Below are 17,581 nucleotides of genomic sequence, written 5' to 3' on the forward strand. Positions count from 1 at the left end.
TACCCGTAGACGAGACCTATAAGTGGGGGAAGCCACCTGGACCAGACCGTTGTTATGGCGCCGCGTACCAGAACCGTAGGGACCCGACCAGAACCCTATGTCGGGCCCTGACCACGAACCTTAGCGGTGCGGCCCTGACGCAGAACCCTATGGCGACCACTGAGGCCACACGAGACGACTCCTATAGCGCTGCGAGTGGGCGCGACCAGACTTATGGCTGGGCCCGAGCCAACAATAGGGCCACTACGCAGAACCCTAATCGGACCGCGCTGTACCACGAAATACCACCTGCCATGGGCCCAGCGAACCAGCAACCTAGAGAAGGCACGAAATCCCTGAATCTAGTGAAACATAATAAGGCCCTGAACCAGAACCTTCATGAGACCCTGACCCAGAAACCCATAGGGCCCGTGACGCAGTAACCCTATGGACCATGACACAGAGACCCTATGGGGCCGCTAGAGCCCAGACCTTATGGGCCTGGCACTCAGAACCTTATGGCCTTGACCATAACCCTATGACCCTGACCAGAACCTCCTCATGTTGCCCTGAGCCAGAGAGTTAGCAGAGTAATCCAAGAGAGATATAAGCGAAATATAGCGTTGCCGCGGAGTGCTAATGAAGAGACCGATCGAACAAGAAAAAGAAAAGGAATGAAAGGGAAAAAAGTGACCCATAAGACTGGTTCTTGCGTCATGTCATTGGTCGAACCCTGAAGGGGGGTGTAGCTTCAGTCGATCCAAGAGTCATCGCCTTCGAGTTCTTCAGCTGGCTGATGTATGGGACGCCGGGCTAGGGTTTTGTCCCGTCTGGTGGCGTGGGGGGGAACTTACTCAACGCCCCTAGGAATCCACACCCCAAGAGCTCAACAATATAACAAAAAAACACGCCTCCAACCAAATCGCAATCACCCGCCACAATTCACCTTAGTACTTCCTAACTCCGCACCTCCTCACTATATTCTCCCACTACTAATTCCAAACCCATTTACTGAACGTCAGTCAACCCTATATGGCCCTGACCGATTGACCACGTCGAAGGGGTCACCTTGGAATAAGGCCCCACGCATAGTTCTTCTTAAGACCTCACCAGAAGACATAACAATTTAGGGTGGGGGAGGAGGCGCAGGGGCGGGAGGGGGGAGGAAAGGAATTTTCTCAAAGTTGTTTTCACTGCCACTGTGCCGAAATCACCTTTGCAATGACATGGCTCGAGGTGGCCAGTTCGCAATTGGGAACGTGGCAGGAGGTACTTTGCCTAAATCTATTTCAGGCATATTTAAAAACTTTTGTGTTCCGACTCACGAGTATGGCCCGATGCGTATCCGACTATCAACTGTGATTTACGGATACGATTGCGTAGATGAGTATTGGCATGCGGCCCATCCCTACATGCGAGTTCATGCTCAAGACACTTTCTCGATGAGCCAAAATGCGTAGCTGCACTATGTAGGCAATTTAGATTTCTATTTGAGATTATAGGCTACTCGACATGCGTTCGTGCGACATATTCTCTAAACATCGAGATAGTATAACTTCTCCGAGTCATAGAAGCATCAACATGGCCAAGAGACTCGAATTGTGTCCTCTTTTCACTATCTGAGACCATTTCATAATAGAGTTGAACATGCCAGTCGGATAGAAGTGCATTAGAATTGGAAGCCAAGAGTTCAGTTTGATATTGCACACCATAGGTGAGTACAGTTCGGGACTCTAACTTTGCGAGACTCTACTCATCCGGTGCCATTATCATCCATTCGCAGCATTGAAGTCCCAGTTACGGTTGTCACTGACGATTCCCGAATGCACTGCTGGCTGCTGATTAGCTTCTCCTATGTCGTGTCGACAGGAGAGACTAGGTGGTGATGAGTGGTGTATCGAGCCAGAACACCTTCCTGTGGTTGTTCTCTGCGTGCTTAGGCCCGCTTGTATTCGAAAAGAGAAGGGTATAGGGATGTGTTATTCTAACTGTAGGTGAATATATATACACCTGTTCTATTGTCTCTGCTGTTTACCTAATGAAGCTTGCATGCATAATTAAAACAACATGTATCATGAGCCATGTGTGTATAGCATATTTTATGCAAGGTTTAGATGACCATTATAAATAATTCTACTCGAGAAACATTAACCATTTAGATTAGAAGGTTATGTAGACAATGGACATGGAAGGTAATTAAAAATGATAACCATTGGGGAAAGAAGAGGAGGTAATGTGTCAAACCCTATGTTTGAACCGACCCAACTATACTCTGTGGAATCATTAAACCTATGTTTGACCGACCCAGCTATAACTCTGTGGATCATATACCTATGTTTGAACCGAACCATCGCGAGTTCAAAACTAATACACCTCGTGAATGAGTCATTATATAACTCCAATAAGTCCTTTTAGAACCGAGCCTACAGATTTAAACTTCTTGTGGATTCTTCCACGATGTTCAGACCCTAACCCCACCCAGAACTCTGTTAACCTCATTTGTCTTCACATACTCTCCCCCGAGCGCTTGATCCATCACCTCCAATCCGGTAACATCTGCTCCAAAATCTCTAACCTACGCTCCTCACATCGACTCGGCAGTCATCCTAAAATCTGTGATTATTCACCTATGTTTTGAACCGACCCACTCTTGACTCTATCTGTTCTAGATACACCTATTCAACCACAGGACTGCTCCACCACTAGCTCCTACGAGATACTCTGTGCACTCGTAACAACTACTTCTCAGCATCGTATGCTCATAACATCCCCACAATACTTCAAGGAACACATCACTCTTCTTGGACAACACACCTTGTCACACTCGATAACTATGGCTACTGATAACGCTCCACCCCACCAAGAGCACTTAGATCTATCCTCTTGCTCTATAGAGCTCTGACCCTACCACACACCAAACCTCTGCTCTTCTACACTCTTCCCGTTCTCAAAACCCCTACACGCCGAAACTCTGATGGCAACTCTGTGCACGATGCTCAGACCGTGACCCCAACCGAACCTCTTGACACTCTTCCATGATCTAGACCACACCGCGACTCTGCTCTGAACCTCTTCCACGAGCTCAACCTACACCAACCGAACTCTGCTCTATCACCTCTTCCCTGTGATCAGACCCTCCGAGACTCTGCCTACAGCACCAATGCTATTTGCCTGAAGCGAGTACTCGTAGAACCCTTATTGCATGCCATTCGTAAATCCTCTGACTGAAGCATCTTATCGTTCTAGTACTTCTCTCCTATACCTACCCTCTGTGCTCCTGATACCTCGACGAGATTCTTCCTCTGCCTTCCTAAAGACTACTTCCAATTGTTCAGCAATACGCCTATACCCCTCAACTCATACATTTCCAACCTCTTACCATTCCTATCTCGCCGCATCATATCGCTCTACTACTCCAACCCAGAATTTCTTCTTGAACCCAGTTCCCCTGAATGGCGTCATGACTCCCCTTCCACCTGACCCGAAACTCGCATGACACCTTCGCTGATGGCTGAACCCTTCACATACCCCAACCCGAGTAACTCTGTTCTGACACTCTTCCATGATCTCAGACCCTGTCTCACCACCGTGACAAGAGTCGTCTTTAATCCACCAAGTCTCAGTCACAATACGTTCCCCCTCTCCCAGACAGCTTGTACTCAGCCTATATGAACGCTTTCAGATTCTCTCCCAGAATTGCATCGAAGCCGGTGCGACCAAAACCCGATAAGCGTCTGCTCTGATCACGTCTTTTCTCCGCCTGTGCTTTCTATGTGCACCTCCTCTCCACCACTAGCAGAGCCAGTTACTTAATCTACGCTCCGGTCCGAGCTTCGGTTTTGCAAACAAATCCGGTGTTATAGGTCCAGCCAGCATATCCTTACTCCAGCTGACGCTAGGACGTGCAGGGTCTCGCTTCTCCACCAATCTATCTTCTGAATAAGAGTGTTAATGATCCACCAGCCATGCTTTTACATAAGAGTCATGCGTAAATCAGTGCACGATCCTCCAAACATAGCCCGAGCGTCATACTGATCCAACGAGATCTTACTACTCCCTGCCTTTAGCCTATCCTGCTGGATTCTATATAAACAGCTAATGTTCAATACCTCCACATATTATAGCTGGGTCAAGATTTGTACAAACATTTAGCAGTTGTAATGAACTCCTACAGATATGTGTGAGTTATGCACCTTGAGCTTGATGTTCGGGGTTCAATCCACATTAGACTGTATGAACTCATCCACCAAGTTTATTAGCTTAGGGTGCCAACTTAACCGTATTGGACCAGAGGTGAGATGTCTCGATTCGGTACCTACAATAGGTCCGTTGTCACTATCTTCTCATCTTTCCTCCGTTCTTCCCCAATGTTATCATTTTAATTACCCCTTGTCCATGCTACATAAACTCTAATCCCTAAGATGTTAAGTTTGCTGAGAGAATTGATTTAATTAATAGTATCTTAAACCTTGATAAAATATCTTAACACATGGCCATGATACATTTGTTTTAATTATGATGGCAAGCCATTAGGAAACAGCAGGACATATAGAACAGTGTATATATATTTCACCTACAGTAGATAARACATCCCTATTTCCTCTTTTCGAATACAAGGGCTAAGCAGATGAAAATGTCTGCCTCCACCTCACACCTCTCCGTGAAGAGTGAGAGTATAACGGATCACCCATGTACCTTCAGTGGAAGGCCATATCACTGGTAAGTCCTCACCATTGGCAGGCTGTGTCTATGGTTGAATATCAAACTGAACTCTTGGCCCCTCAGCCCTTTATCGAGTYGCCACTTGCTCATATGTTTGATAGTGATCACTCGAGTCTGCAAGTGTTTTTGKCAAAATTACCATTGAGAAGATGCGCYCACGATGTCCCAACTACCAATATTCKAAAATTCAAAATGTATTTGCGAGCATTCTCTCAGGACCTGTCTTGTAGCATGACTCGCTATTAGGGATGGGCCGACATGGCCATACTCATATACGCAATCGTATCCGTAAATTGACAGTTGATAGTCGGATCGCATCGGATGATACTCGTGATCGGGAAAAACAAAAGTGTTTTAATATGCCTAAATAGATTTAGGCAAAATARCTCCCTGCACGTTCRCAKTGCGAAACTGCCCCYATGGTCATGCAAAGGATGATTCGGGCACAGTGGGAGTGAAAAAAAATAGAGAAATTGGATCCCTGCCTTTTGGCTGATCCATATGTAGTCTCAGGCTGGGTAGAAAAGAAGTTGAGTACTGTTAAATTGGTGAAGGTAGCTTGAAGTGGACTTCGTGTCACGTGCCTAGGGACAAGATCTGTGACTTGCTAGGAAACCTCTTACTCATATATCAAGGTACCCTTTAAGACATAAAGCTAGGCCTCCCGGGTGGCGCAGTGGTCTAAGGCTGTGCCACCAGAGATTCTGGGTTCGAGCCCAGGCTCTGCCGCAGCCGGCCGTGACCGGGAGGCCCATGGGGCGACGCACAATTGGCTCAGCGTCGTCCGGGTTAGAGAGGATTTGGCCGGCAGAGATATCCTTGTCTCATCGCGCACTAGCGACTCCTATGGTGGGTCGGGCGCAGTGCACGCTGACCAGGTCGCCAGGTGTACGGTGTTTCTTCCGACACATTGGTGCGGCTGGCTTCCGGGTTGGAAGCGCATTGTGTCAAGAAGCAGTGCGGCTAGGTTGGGTCGTGTTTCGGAGGACGCATGGCTCTCGACCTTCGCCTCTCCCGAGTCCGTACGGGAGTTACAGTGATGAGACAAGACTGTAACGATACGAATTGGTACCACGACATTGGGGAGAAGGAAAAAAGACAAAGTTAAGGGGTATTCAGGTACTTTTCCCAGTCTTGAATGTTGCTGCACAAATGTTTAAAGTTGAGGAAGTACGTGTTTATATATGCTTTGCTACAGCTAACATAATCTCTACCCTTTGTGCAGTGCATGACAGCCAGTCTGCTGGCAGAGGCAATTCAGATGCTCAGTGTGCAAGGTGTTCTCACGAGCCAGTCTCCTTCCCCTGTGGACACAGTTTCTGCAGGCAGTGCATTGAGACCTATTGGAACAAGCCAGTGAAGAAAAGTATACGAGTGTCCGGGTGCCAACGGAGATACTTAACATGTCCGTTCTCTTCAAATTTAACCTTGGATGTGTCGTGATCGCGAAATACCAGCAGACGGATTAAGGTCTGGCTCACTTCCCTCAGCTACGACTGGACCGGCGATGTGGGCTGTGATCGTTGACTGAAAAACAGCTCAAGCTTGTGAAGTTTTTGTCTGACGCGCGTGCGTCTTCTGGTGAGAGCCACATTAGGCAGCTACTAACGGTACCGAGATCGTGGAGATACAACACTGATGGAAGGTGACATAAGGAAACTGGATTCAGAAAGCTCGTTGCAATGAAGTACACGAGACGATTATAGGCTGGCACTAAAGTTGGAAAGATGAATAAGAGTGGCGTTGAGGATAAACACAAAAAAAACTGCGCATGGTAAGTATGTTTAATCAACATCTACGTTTTTCTGTATTAACAGAGGATATAATATATGTTTCCTCTTGTTACTAGGCTGGATTACAGATAAGTGGTCAATACCTTTTTGCAGTAAGTAGTGATTAATGATTTGTGTTTTTGTTTCCTCAGAATGTAAAGAATCCAACACTGATTAACTGTTATGGCAAGAGGTATCCAAGGAGGTAAGATACATTTCAAATCAACTTTTTATTAGTCACAAGCGGCGATACAAAGGTGTAGACTTTTGACATTGAAATGCTTACTTACAGGCTATAACAATGCAGTTTAAAAAATAGAATAAGTTACATGAAATAAAGGACAGTAAGTTAGAGCAGCATAAACATAACAATAGGGACTATATTACAGTGGGTACCGCGTACAGAGTCAATGTGCGGGGGCACCTTAGTCGAGGTATTGAGGTAGTATGTAATGTAGGTAGAGTTAAAGTGATTATGCATAGATCATAACAGAGAGTAGCAACCAGTAAAAGCAGGGGGGGGGGGGCAAATGCAAATAGTCTGGGTAGCCTACTATTCAGGAGTCTTATGGCTTGGGGGTAGACTGTTATTAGAAGCTTCGTTGAGTCAGACTTAGGGCTACGGGATCCAAACAGCTTGTGTGCGGTAGCAGAGAGAACAGTCTATGACTAGGGTGACTGAAGTCATTCAATTTGTAGGGCTTTCCTCTGACACCGCCTGGTATAGAGGTCTTGGATGGCAGGAAGCTTGGCCCCAGTGATGTACTGGGCCGTACGCACTACCCTCTGTAGTGCTTTGTGGTCGGAGGCTGAGCAGTTGCCATACCAGGTGGTGATGCAACCAGTCAGGATGCTCTCGATGGTGCAGCTGTAGAACATTTTGAGGATCTGAGGACCCATGCCAAATATTTTCAGTCTCCTGAGGGGGAATAGGTTTTGTTGTCCCCTCTTCACGACTGTCTTGGTGTGCTTGGACCATGCTAGTTTGTTGGTGATGTGGACACCAAGGAACTTGAAGCTCTCAACCTGCTCCACTACAGCCCCGTCGATGAGAATGGGYGCGTGCTCGGTCCTCCTTTTCCTGTAGTCCACAGTTCTGCTGTTGAATGATAGTACAGTGATTTGTATTTTTTGCAATAGCGCTATAGTGTTGTGTGTGTTTCTCTCTCATGTGATTCTCAGATTGGGCAACCGACTGTTTTGTGCTGGCTGCCCTTGGTCGTCCCCTAGACCTTGGGATGATGTATGACTGCTGCAATGATTGTCTTTGCTCAGGTACAGTTATTGTGTTTTTGAGTGCATATATCTGAAATAATATGTTTAGTAATAAAGAAAAGGTTGGCAAGCCTTTACAGACATCTGGATTTGCTGATTTTCTCTGTGACTTTTCTCTGGCGTTGATTTAATTGTTGGGTTGTGGGGMTTTATTTTGAAGAGAAGGGAAATAAATTGAATTATTTAAGAACATTGACCCAGATAATAAAGAAAACTGAAATTCTGTCAATTCTACTGTGAAATTAACATCCTTTTATCTCCTAAGATGTCGGWCTATGGGATGAGAGCACAATAGCCGACATGCGTCAGTCTCTGCCTCGGCCTCACACACAGGTGACGTGTATTGAGGGAGACTCCCTACAMGACAGATTCAGGGCTCTGGATGTTTCCACTCCTCTAAGGGCCAGTGTCTTGTCTGGGCTGGTGGAGGTCGGTGGGGCTGCTGGATACTTGAATCATCCTGCCCAGTCCAAAAACAAGGACCGGGTCACTCTACAGTACAGAACCACTACCAGGCTMGACATGCTCAGTCACAGGGTATTTGAAGAAACCGTCAAAAGGGATTCAAAGGCAACACACGTGGTGATGGCTGTTCTCTATGGAGCTCAAGCATTCTTTATCTTTGATGACACGTGRGTCAGTGGAGAGAAAAGGGCTGGTGGAGGAGAAGCCGATATGCACAGTGTTATCAAGAAGATGGCGCCCTCCTTCAGTGCAGATCATATGTTATCCAGCTTGAGTGACAATGAGAAAATAAACAGTTTGTTGTARCAGTGTACACTCCACAGTGATGTAGACCATATCAATGGCTCCATGACTTATGGCCAAGCYGTACAAGCTCTTGAATCTCTCCCGAAGCACCTTGGACAACAMGGAGAGAAAGCAGTGCCTCTGTACYCCTGGCTCTATCCTCTGAAGAATCTYGACACTTCAGTTCAGATCACTSAAGGCTTTCTCTCCGAGGCCGAGGACGTGGTGGAGCATCTGAGGCAGGTCACCATGAGATGCCAGGACATGATGACATTATTACACATCAACGATGATGTGATGAAATGGTTCCCCAGTGTGAAGGYAAAACTTGCAGAATTTTCTGAGCTGCTGCAGAAGTACCAGTCCGAATTTAAGAGAGGGCTGGCTATGGCAGTAAAGACCGTGAGAGAGAATGAAGAGATGGATGGAAAGAGGCTGAGAGACATTCTCCAGAACCATGACCAATCACCATTCTGTTCTCAGCACACACATCAGTGGCTTAACAACAAAGAGGAGGAGATAAAGGCTCTGCTTATCTGCAAAGCAAAAAACATCCCCATTGTAAAGGAGGTCCAGGAGAAAGCAAAAACATCCCATTGTAAGAGGTTCCAGGAGAAAGTAACACATCGAAATGGAGGGGAGGTCTATAAAAAAGCGATTACAATCGCAGGGGAAGAAGGTCCGAAAAAAGCAAAACACATCACACCAGGAAGGAGGTCCAGAACAAAGCAAGAACATCACCACAGGGAAGGAGGTCCAGAACAAAGCAAAAACATCACACAGGGAAGGAGGTCCAGGACAAAGCAAGAACATCCCACGGACGGAGCACAGGACAAGCCAACACAGCACGGGAAGGAGGTCCGAAACAAAGCAAACAACATCCACAGGGAAGGAGGTCCAGAACAAAGCAAGAACACTCACACAGGGAAGGAGGTCCAGGACAAAGCAAAAACATCACCACAGGGAAGGAGGTCCAGACAAAAGCAAACAACATCCCACAGGGGAGGAGGTCGAACAAAGCAAACAACATCACACAGGGAAGGAGGTCCAGAACAAAGCAAACAACTCACCACAGGGAAGGAGGTCCAGAACAAAGCAAACAATCCCACAGGAAGGTGTCAGACCAACAAGACAACCGCCAGGAGGGAAGGAGGTAGAAGCACAAACAATACCACAGGGAGGAGGTCCAGAACAAAGCAAACAACATCGCCACAGGGAAGGAGGTCCAGAAAAGCAAACAAATACCACAGGGGAAGGAGGTGAGGTCCCCAAACAGGACGCTGTGCTTCACGCTCACCTAGTCACCTGAGTGGGTGTAATATCATACGTTTTCTACCATGAAGCAGTATAGACATGCTGCACTAGAGACCACCACAAACCAATCAGGGATCACCGGACAGCAGCAGACACAGCATGCCTTCAAGCCTCCAGATTTAACTGATAAAATACAGTCTGACCTCCACTTGTTCACCACATCCAATGAAGACAGAAGAGATGGAGAGAAATTCAATTTTATTGTTGCAGCTATACCAGATGTCACCTTTCCTGGATCCCGCATTGGTCTGTATCAAAATGGTCGTCTTATCGGCCGTAATTTCAAGCTTGGATCAAAGCCAAATCCAGCCGAAGTAACAGAGATTAAACAGAACAGCTTCACTCTCAAATTTCCTCAGTCAAAGGTCACGAGRCCTGTGAAGTACAGAATAGAGTATACCGCACAAAGTGATGTTCAATGGACTGTTAGATATTTACCATCTGATCCTGGATCTGTGGGACRGGGTCCTGACCACTGTAACACTTGTAAGTTGCCTGGTTTGAAACCTGACACTAAATACCAGGTTAGATACAGTGCTGTGGACAGCTCTAGTATGAGTGACTTCAGCATGGTCACCATGGTAAAGACAAACCCGAGGTCCACACCCGGACAGCCCTGTGTGAAACTGGTGGACGGAGAAAATGTCAGAGTCACATGGCGGATAGCGGAAGAGGAAGATGGCGGTCCCGTGCTACGTTATGCCGTGGAGTTCAGAGAGGCYGGGCTTGAAGGCTGGTCCAGTGTGTCAACAACGGGGCCTGAACYTACATGCATTATATCTCAGACCTCCGGTACTTGCTACCGAGTCAGAGTCTCTGCAGTCTATGGAGAGGGGGACACAAGTAAACCCAGCACAGAAACAGACGTCCCTGTAAATGGTGAGTAATCACTGTGGATTTTATAAGTGAATATTTGTCATTAATTCATAAGACGTGACTATTCTCGAAAATGCATGACTATAATCAGTAGCATTAACCATCTGGCAAACATTCTCCATGCATCATATTGAAGCGATTTAAGTCCATACAATATTGATTTCTCTTTTTTRAGTCTGGTCCATAGACCTCTCACAAAGGAAAGCCTCCTTCCTCCGAGATGTTCTGAAAGTCCAACCGGAGAAGAAACCAGTAGAGCTGAAGGGCTGGTCAGATGACGAGAGTGAAGTGAGGAGTTTCCTTCAGTGTCTGCCCTACATCTCACAGCTGAGGTGAGTGTTTTTTCCCCTGCAGCTAGAAGAACATCATTGTTTTGCGAGTGAGCGACTCTTCCTTTTGTGTTCCTGCATATAAAATCTCCCTCTAAGAGCTAGTCATTGGCTTAACCAGAATTACTCACATACGACGTTCATTTGAGAAGCTCTGGGAAGTTATTTTTTGACACACAAAAAGGGGTGTAATGGGTTTGCACTCAAAAAAAGACGTTGCATAAAACTTTTATTATTATGTGTTGATTATTTTGTGTTTTAAATACGTTTTCAATGCTTCAGGGATAGTGTACACAGACGTTTTGGCTTTATACAGCCTTCTTCAGGGTGTAGGTACAATTTGTATTTTAATTTAAAACAGCATATTTTAATTTAAAACAGCATTTGTGAAGATTAGCAGATAAACAGCAGGTGATTCTAATCAGGGTTGTCACTCATCTGCCAATCAGGGATGTGGCTTTTCCGYTCTACCTGTGTACAAATTAGTTACAAAGAAATACAGAATTATAGGGTATGGGAGCAGGSACGAAGGCCAATTCACAAATCAACCGTCCCAGGTGTCCGCTCACCTAAATACATCACATCAATTCATGAGATAGCCCACCACAAAGAACATCAGGCAAATCCATTCWMAAATATGTGMGGKCAACTCATAAACGATATGAAAAATCTGATATGCACAGTGTTCTTGTATAACAGTCTAAATGTGGCTTATAGGAAGGAGGMGAAATCGAATTCTTTYTTTAAARCGTGTGGAGATACAGAATTCCATTTATATCCACATGGCTTTGGAGTAATTTATGGTCATAGTCATAAATCCACTATTGGAAGTCAAGATATCACCTCACCAAATTGCGAGACACTTTATAGAACGAAATAATTGTATTCATGAATTGCGTCGCGTTGGGATCGAAAAGGTTAATCCACCCCGTGGAGGTGACATGTGAGAATGTTGTTCATTGACTACAGCTCAGCGTTCAACACATCGCTAAGACCCTGGGACTAAACACCTCCCTCTGCAGCTGGATCCTGGACGGGCTTCCCATTCTCATCGACGGGGCGTAGTGGAGGGGTCGAGAGTTTCAAGTTCCTTGGTGTCCACATCACCAACAAAACTACATGGTCCAAGCACACAAGACAGTCGTGAAAGGGCACGACAAAACCTATTCCCCCTCAGGAGACTGAAAAGATTTGGCATGGGTCCCCAGATCCTCAAAAAGTTTCTACAGCTGCACCATCGAGACCATCCTGACCGGTTGCAACACCGCCTGGTATGGCAACTGCTGGCATCCGACCATAAGCCACTACAGAGGGTAATGCATACGGCCCAGTACATCACTGGTGCCAAGCTTCCTGCATTCAGGACCTACCTACATGTACAAATTACCTGGACTAACCTGTACCCTGCACATTGACACTGTACCGGTACCCCTGTATATAGCCTCCACATTGACTCTTACCGGTACCCCTGTATATAGCTCACATTGACTTTGACGGTACCCCTGTATATAGCCTCCACATTGACTCTGTACGTACCCCTGTATATAGCCTCCACATTGACTCTGTACCGGTACCCCCTGTATATAGCCTCCACATTGACTCTGTACGGTATCCCCTGTATATAGCCTCCACATTGACTCTGTACGCGGTACCCCTGTATATAGCCTCCACATTGACTCTGTACCGTACCCCTGTTATAGCCTCCACATTGACTCGTACCGTACCCCTGTTATATAGCCTCCACATTGACTCTGTACCGTATCCCCTGTATATAGCCTCCACATTGACTCTGTACGTACCCCTGTATATAGCCTCCACATTGACTCTGTACCGGTATCCCTGTATATAGCCTCCACATTGACTCTGTACCGGAATCCTGTATATAGCTCCTCATTACTCTGTCGGTACCCTGTATAAGCTCCACATTGATCTGTACCGGTATCCCTGTATATAGCCTCCACATGACTCTGTACCGGTACCCTGTATATAGCCCCACATTGACCATACGGTACCCCTGTATATAGCCTCCACATTGACTCTGTACGTATCCCCTGTATATAGCCTCCACGTTGACTCTGTACCGGTACCCCTGTATATAGGCTCCACATTGATCTGTACGGTACCACCTGTTATAGCCTCCACATTGACTCTGTACCGGAGTATCCCCTGTATAGAACCTCCACATTGACTCTGTACCGGTATCCCTGTATATAGCTCCACATTGACACTGTACCGGACCGACCTGTATATAGCCTCCAGCGTTGACTCTGTACCGGTACCCCCTGTATATAACCTCCACATTGACTCTGTAACCGGTATCCCCTGTATATAGCCTCCACATTGTACACTGTACCGGTACCCCTGTATATAGCCTCGTTATTGATATTTATTGTGTTACTTTAAAAAAATGTCTCTTTTTAAATGGCCTAATAAAATTGACAATAAATCACAGTTCAACCATCTCGTTTTTGGATTTACATTTGGTTGAGTTGTCAACTAACTGTGAATTCAATGTGAAATCAACACAAATGTCAAAATGTCATTAGATTTGGGTCAAAGTTGTGTGATTTTTTAAAAAATGTTCCCCCTTACGTAGATGACTTTCTGCAAAATCCAATCAGTTTTCCATGTTGATTTAATCACATCACATTAATTTTTGTTGTTAAAATGATGTGGGAACAACATTATTGAATCTGGGGGTTTTAACAGTGGGTAATGATATAAAATATGTTTCTTTTGCTTATTATTTAGGTTTGTGAACAACAACAACAATGCAGGCGTTATCCAGTTTGTGCTCAATCTGAGTGTCGCAGCAGCAGACCATGATGCAGGGACAGGATGGAGTTGGTCGAAGTTCCTCTCTCTGGTATGGAGCTACAGCTCCTTCCCATTCAATGAAGATGTCCATCCTTCAGAGCAATGTGTCTTCCTTCTGGATCTTTACTCGTGTGCAATGGCCTCTGGGACTAAAAAGGGCAGGAGTCTCATTCCATTACTTCGGCCAGTTTACCAGTCAGCTCCAGCAGTCTGGTATGTGAATCTTGCTAGAAGAAAGGCCTCCGTCTTCCTCGAAGTTCTGAAACTCCAACCAGTGAAAAGGCCAATGCAGGTGAAATGCTGGTCAGATGAAGAGAGTGAAGTGAAGAGTTTCCTTCAGTGTCTGCCTTACGTCTCACAGCTGAGGTGAGTTGTCTACAGTACGTCAAACAAACACTGGTATCTACAAAAAAACATGAAAAGAAATGCCCAGGAATGTTTAATGAAAAGTAGTGCCCAGGAATGTGTAATGAAAAGTAGTGCCCAGGAATGTGTAATGAAAAGTAGTGCCCAGGAATGTGTAATGAAAAGTAGTGCCCAGGAATGTTTAATGAAAAGTAGTGCCCAGGAATGTTTATGAAGAAGTGTGCCAGAATTAATATGGAGAAGTTAGTGCTGCCTATTAGGAGAATGTGTAATGAAAAAGTAGTGCCTCAAGCATGTTATAATTTCTGGTAAAGTTAGTCCCAGGAAATTTTATGAAGTAGTGCCCCAGGAATTTAATGAAAAGTATGCCCAAGGAATTTTAATGAAATGAGTGGCCAGAAATAGTCTGTAGCAATACACATAAATATTATTTTGCTGCAAGATTGATCATTTGGATTCACCCAAAGTACAAAATGTCTATTGTGTACAACAAAACTTTAACTAAAGCTATGGAAGATAGACATTTTGCTTCCAGCTTTCAACATGTTTTAATATTGTTTATTTTATTTTGTTTTTCAGTTTCAACGACAACAATCTTGTACACTTCCTACATAAAAATAGAGAGCAGGCCCAGCATTTTGCCGCTCTCTTCCAAGCTCATGGCTTTACCCTGTCATTGGGAGGAGAGTTACCCAGGCAAACCTGCACTTCTGTGGGGAGAATCTTGGCCCTCTGTACCTCAGGGGTGAAACTCGGTCTCACACCCAGCAAGATTTCTCTCAGAGGAGCTTCGATTCTCTTCAGACATCCGTTGATGCTACACAACCTCATGTATGCAAACGTATCAATACTTCAACAAACATAAATCTATACATTTAATTGATTTTCCCTCTGAKGTTTTCATTGATAATCACTGTTTTTTTTMGTATTACAATTTTCAGACTAAATGAGATCATGACCGTGAAACTGACCAGACTGCTTGCGACTGGTAGGGTCAGTGCTCCAATGGGGATTAAGGAGCTTTCGCTGGTTTTTGAGAACTCACAGCTATTGGAGGATGTGCTTTCTAGGGTCCTGAGTAGTGTGGCGTCCCTGCTGAGACTCTGGACTGCGCAGTGTCTGGACCTGACGGAGTGCACTATCCACGGTCACTCTCTCATCCTGCTGCTGGGTCACCAGGGCCCTCTGAAACTCAAGTGAGTCTGCACAAGACAGTTATTGCTATAGTCTGGTGAAAGTATTTATGTTTTACGATTTAAATGTATGCATGCTCTTATGTATGTGAGGTGGCAGGTAGCCTAGTGGTTTAGAGCGTTGGGCCTGTAACRGAAAGGTTTCTAGATCGAATCCCCGAGCTGACAAGGTAAAAGTCTATCGTTCTGCCCCTGGACAAGGCAGTTTAACCKCACTGTTCCTAGGCCGTCATTTAAAATAAGAATTTGTTCTTAACTGACTTGCCTAGTAAAATACATAAAATGTATGTTCTCACCTGACAGACTTTGTCCAGACACTCTGCAGCAGCTGGCTGTAGTTGTGCATGAKGCTCAGGACAAGGACCTGACTCATTCATTCTTAAAGAAAGTTGGTGGAGACCTGACCTCTTGCAGGCTGGACTGGGAAGTGCTTCTTTCTCTGCTGCAGCATTCAACCCACAACATCACTGTGAATCTCAGAGAGAACAGGCTTTCAGAGAGAAACATCAAAGATCTTCGTCCCTTTCTGGGCAGGATTATTTTKAAGAGGTATGGGTTTTTCTGCTTGCCACTTTTAAAATCATAGTTTAATCTTAAGTAACGAAATACATTGGTTTTTCGTGTTAAGAACCGTCATTTTAAAAGAGCAATGACTTGTTTCCCATGATGCAGTGTTGAGAGGAATCTGCTGCTGCTGTTCCTCCACTGCTACMCTGCCTCAAAGTTCCAGCCAGGGGCAACAGCCCTGCTTGGGGCTCTGCAGCACAGGCTGGACTTCTCCTCCTCTGTGGGCCTGTCAACAAAGGACCAGGGGAAGCCTCTGTGTCTGAGCTCTGCTGACTGCAAGGTCCTCGCCAGAGTCCTGAAGCAGAGCCGTTGCGCCACAGAGCTGATCCTACGCGATTGTGAGATTTCAGACAGAGCACTCAGGAAGCTGCTGCTGAAAATCCCACGCAGAGTRAATCTCAGGTTAGAGACACATCTGTTCAATAGATCAGTCCAGGCTAATTTGTTGTTTTTAGAATCCCAGACTTTAGCTTTACAGGCTTGGTTATGAATGACATTTTGCCTTTTCAAAAAACGTTGCATCTCTCCATCTAAACTGGATGACCTTGTCTCTCTTGTTTCTCTCTGACTCAGCCCCAGTAAAGCCATATTGGTTCAACTTGTACAAACTTGTAACAAGAATAATGCAGTGCATCATGCAGGACCCCTGGTCAGAGCCCTGGGTGGGGAGATGGACCTCAGTGAGACCAAGCTGGATCAGAAGGCCTGTAGATCTCTGGCCCTGGTTCTCGAGCATTCAAAGGGGTTGTCAGAACTGGACCTCAGCCGCTGCCAACTCACAGACCACCACCTACAGCCTCTGCTCACACACCTGCACAAAGTCCAAGTCCTGGAGTGAGTGTTTTAAAGATCATGATGAAAATCAAATACAAGAAATACATATTACTAGTTAAAAAATAAGCATATATTTGGGAACGTGAATAGATTGTGATGTTGGGTATATAAAGATTACAATGCGAATGTGGTCCAATTTGTAAGTCGCTCTGGATAAGAGCGTCTGCTAAATGACTTAAATGTAAATGTAAATGTTTAACATTTTATAAAAACACAACGTTTCACTCACTGCTTGTTAAAGAAAATGTTATTTGCTCCAGTCAAGCATCATGTGACGCTTCCAAAAAGGCCCTGTTGCTAATTCGCTATGCACATGCTGCTAGGGCTTAGTAGTTTTCCTTCCCTAATGAAGACATGTTCTGTTGCTTACTAGTGCTAGGCTACAATATTCATAAAAGTTGGAGGTCATTTTTATTATTGAGAGCTATGTAAAGAGACTTTCCCGAAGATGTGCTTACTTTTAGTGAGTAGTTCTGAAAGTAGCGCCAGGAGACAAAACGGCTCGCCAAAAATGTATACTATGTCATATACTATGAGACACCTAACTCGTTCAAGGTTTTATTTATTTAGACTATTTTCTAACATTGTATAATTAATAGTGAAGACATCAAAACTATGAATGACACAAATGGATACTGTCGTACCCAAAAAAGTGTTAAACAAATCCAAATATTTTTAAAATTATGAGATTCTTCAAATAGTCACCATTTGCCTTGATGAACAGCTTCGCACAGGTTCGCAGGCTCCACTCCTCTTTCTTAATTCTGGTTAGAGCGCAGTTTTGCCC

The 17,581-nt window shown here is 45.2% G+C and overlaps 1 protein-coding gene across 1 annotated transcript in view; it reads left to right on the forward strand.

The window, feature by feature from the left end:
- The window catches only part of LOC112069134 (uncharacterized), a 21,023-nt gene extending 4,204 nt beyond the window's left edge, over positions 1-16,819 (forward strand). Inside the window, 13 exon segments of the mRNA XM_024136429.2 lie at positions 10-418; positions 3,024-3,159; positions 6,626-6,678; positions 7,651-7,748; positions 8,014-9,116; positions 9,830-10,691; positions 10,864-11,020; positions 13,769-14,200; positions 14,780-15,031; positions 15,142-15,396; positions 15,697-15,942; positions 16,066-16,362; positions 16,534-16,819. Coding sequence (XP_023992197.2) covers positions 10-418; positions 3,024-3,159; positions 6,626-6,678; positions 7,651-7,748; positions 8,014-9,116; positions 9,830-10,691; positions 10,864-11,020; positions 13,769-14,200; positions 14,780-15,031; positions 15,142-15,396; positions 15,697-15,942; positions 16,066-16,362; positions 16,534-16,798 — 4,565 coding nt within the window. The 3' untranslated portion in view covers positions 16,799-16,819.
- The last annotated feature ends 762 nt before the right edge of the window (positions 16,820-17,581 follow it).

The sequence above is a fragment of the Salvelinus sp. IW2-2015 genome, unplaced genomic scaffold, assembly GCF_002910315.2.
Source record: "Salvelinus sp. IW2-2015 unplaced genomic scaffold, ASM291031v2 Un_scaffold915, whole genome shotgun sequence".
Lineage (NCBI taxonomy): Eukaryota > Metazoa > Chordata > Actinopteri > Salmoniformes > Salmonidae > Salvelinus > Salvelinus sp. IW2-2015.